At 37.1% G+C, this 3,210-nt stretch overlaps 1 protein-coding gene across 6 annotated transcripts in view; it reads right to left on the bottom strand.

Annotated features, from left to right (window-relative positions):
* The window catches only part of cep128 (centrosomal protein 128), a 54,188-nt gene extending 51,282 nt beyond the window's left edge, over positions 1-2,906 (bottom strand). For 3 of the 6 annotated variants that reach the window (XM_007566137.2, XM_016678684.1, XM_016678685.1), the window contains exons 1-2: positions 2,143-2,905; positions 1,900-1,986 (exon numbers count right to left, since the gene is read on the bottom strand). In XM_007566137.2, coding sequence (XP_007566199.1) covers positions 1,900-1,986; positions 2,143-2,331 — 276 coding nt within the window. In that variant the 5' untranslated portion in view covers positions 2,332-2,905. Of the gene's footprint in view, positions 1-1,899; positions 1,987-2,142 lie in introns of all 6 variants that reach the window. The other 3 variants (XM_007566139.2, XM_007566138.2, XM_016678686.1) reach the window with 2 other exon arrangements.
* Positions 2,907-3,210: the final 304 nt, after the last annotated feature.

The raw sequence follows: 3,210 nt of genomic DNA, 5'->3' as shown, positions 1-3,210 counted from the left end.
GAAAATTTCAAAATAAAAGCCTTGACATTTTTCACATCAGGTAATTGCTCTTTTGGGTTTTATGTGACTGGTTTAAACAAACCACTGCTACAGAATGAATTAGTGTGGTCATTAAAATGAAGCTTATTGAAACTTTCAAAATAAAAGCCTGCCTATTCCTCTTACGTCAGTGCACCGCCATAGGCGGTGCAATAATATTTAGCTTTTTTTATGTTTTTTATTCTCAGGATAGCACAAAAATTAGCATTTCACTGCCCTTGACTTAGCATTAGCCTTTTACCTAAAATAACCTATTAGCTAATTTTCTTACTTATTAGCGATGTTTAGTATACTAAATGGAGTAAGTCAATGACAGACAACATGCCAGCGATGCCCCACATGCTACTGACATGTGGGGCCAGTAGCATGTGGGGCTACTAGCCCCACATGCTACTGGCCCCACATCCCAGTAGCCAGTGGCCAGTAGCTACTGGCTACTGCTATGCTAACATTAGGCTCTCATGCTAATGTTAGCGTGAGAGCCTTCACGCTAACATTAGCATTTTGGCTAATTTTAGGTTATTCATTGATTTTAACATAATGAATGGTACAAGTACAGCTTAGTCAACATGCATCTGCCTCTCCACAGGTTATTGACTACAATTTAGCTAAGCTTAGCATTGATGACTATTTTTAGCATCAGAACGCTGGGTCCGAACTGATGGGCACACTTTGGCAGTCCCCGGTTAAATTTCTTCGGGAATTTTCTAGCTGATCAATGTTACTCACATAAAGGCTGTCTTATACTTTAGACATTAAACAACTGTGTTGAAATTGGGAGGTTAAATTTGTGTTTTGTTATCGGACCTTCAGGTGGATAGTGTGTGTGAGAGAGACATTTCAGATTCAGAACATAAAATTTTGTTGTATATTAGTCTGATTTGTCCCTGCTGTAGAATGTAGAAAAAGACATAATAACAATAAATTATATATGATGCAATATAATAGCGAACTGAAAGTCTTTTTTTTTTAGTTAATCTGTATTGGTTTGGATGGAAAAAGTTTGAAAACTTACCTTGAAAATGCTTGAAAAGTGGTTGAATTTTATTGTGGGAACCATTTTTATATTTATTGCATGTTTATGTGAAATTCACTGTTTGGCAAGAAAGCTGACACACCTCACTGTATTTAAATCTACCTAATGCTATAAATAAAATATTTTTGCAGAGCTAGTCAGCAACAATGTTCATTATCATCATTGCACTACAAGCAGCCATCTTTACAGCTGGTACAGATCAACTCTACAATAAAATATAAGGGTCAGGTTAAGATTTTGTTTTTTTTTTAATGAGAATAAAGTCATAATGTTACAAGAACATAGTGGTAATAATACAAGAATAAAGTCACATGACAATAAAGTCAAAATAATATGAGAATTGTCTTGATATTACCAAAATAAAGTCATATTAGGAGAATTAAGTAGTAGTTTTAAAGTTTGTTGTTTTTTTTGTTTTGTTTTGTTTTTTTCTTCATAATTTTAAGATGTTCTTTTGGTAAAACCATTCCGCTAAATATTATGACTATATTCTTGTAACTAAGCAAAACATTTTTGCAGCCAGGCTCTAATTCTCCATCATAAAAGTCACAGAAGGGACGATAAAAATAAAAGCCACTCTTTGAAAATATCTCCTGTTGTTGGTAGTTTCTTTTTTTTTTTAGAAAAGAAAGCAAGAAGAAAAATCAATATTTCATTTTTAAGCCACATATCTATTGCCCAGCCTTATAGAAAGAACATAATTTTGTCACAAAGCTAAATAGGTGTGCCAAATAAAGTGCCCAGGGAGCATGGAAAAGATGACCAAGTCAGCATCTTTTTAAAGACTTTTAAAGATATATATAATAAATAAAAGCATGTCTCACCAGTGTCATGGCTTCAACTTGATCATCTGCGTGATCCCTGTATTGACCCAACATTTTGTCAACTTTGGTCAGGTTCCTACTTGTATCCTGAAACATATGCAAACCAAAGTTTATCCGAAGTGCAAATTTAAGAGATTTTGATTAATAGATTAAATATTCACATCACTTTTTCCACAGGCTGTTATAACAGAATAAATCTACGAAAACAAGTGTGTAAAATCCGAGCATCGTCTGTAACCATACCTGTAAGGTGTTGGCGAGGGTGCTGATTTTGTCAGAGATCTCCGCGGCTCGCACGTCTTCTCTGCCCCCGCTGACACGTCCTCTGTCCCGTCCGGACCTGCGGTGGGTCTCACGCCCCCGCGGCCTGTGTCCCCGCACCTTCTTTCCGAACGACTCTGACTCGCTGGACGTGTCCATGGCTTGAGACATGTCCAGCGGACAGCGCAAAGCGACGAGCAGCGGCCACAACTAGAAACGCTAACTGTTCGCTCTAACGTTAATCAGCAGGGTGGGATAGTTGAGAACTTTTTTTTTTTTACTGAACATAAACATGACGTCGGAAAACTACACTGACGCTTTGTCATTTTACTTCTAAGCTAAGACACAGCGCTATCGGACTAAGTGACGACGGCTGAAACTGCGCTTGAGCCCGTCAACCGCAGTCCATCTCATTGTTGTGAAGGATGCTCCGACGGGTTAGCAACAAGTGGAAACTACAGGGAACGTTAGCCACCTAGCTAACCAAACGTTCGCCTACAAATTAAACCCTCGGATAAAACGTCAAAACGACTAGATAAAAACTAATGAGGTAAATTAATAACGCTAGAAATGTACTGTAAAGACGGCGCCGGTCGAGTTTCTTTCAGCACTGATAAGTAACAGAAGAGTCTCCTTACTTCATTCTGCTATGGCAACTTGAACTAGCCGCGTCTGAGCTGGGAAAACAACGGAGCGCAGCATCCTCGAGGAACGCTGGGAAGTGTAGGCACATGGCATTGGAACTGTATAAGAATGTATCATAGCTGGACTACATTGTCCAAAAGGGTGAATTTGCGCCGGTGCTGCCGCTCTTTAGAAAGAAAACAAGAAAAGAACGCCTACAACTACTGAAAAACCATAACAAATAATTAAATAAATAATAAATTATACAAATAAAGAAATATTAAATAATAATATATAAATATATACATAAATATGATTGTTATAGATTATATAACGAAATCCTATAATAATAATTGAATTGAATAATTGAATCTTTTAAATGCAATCTCTTATACAGTTACATGCAAAGCTTGGTGAAGACTAAAA

The sequence above is a fragment of the Poecilia formosa genome, unplaced genomic scaffold (assembly GCF_000485575.1).
Source record: "Poecilia formosa unplaced genomic scaffold, Poecilia_formosa-5.1.2 Scaffold187, whole genome shotgun sequence".
Lineage (NCBI taxonomy): Eukaryota > Metazoa > Chordata > Actinopteri > Cyprinodontiformes > Poeciliidae > Poecilia > Poecilia formosa.
The sequence above is the reverse complement of the archived record's forward strand: the minus strand, read 5'-3'. Positions and strand labels throughout refer to the sequence as shown.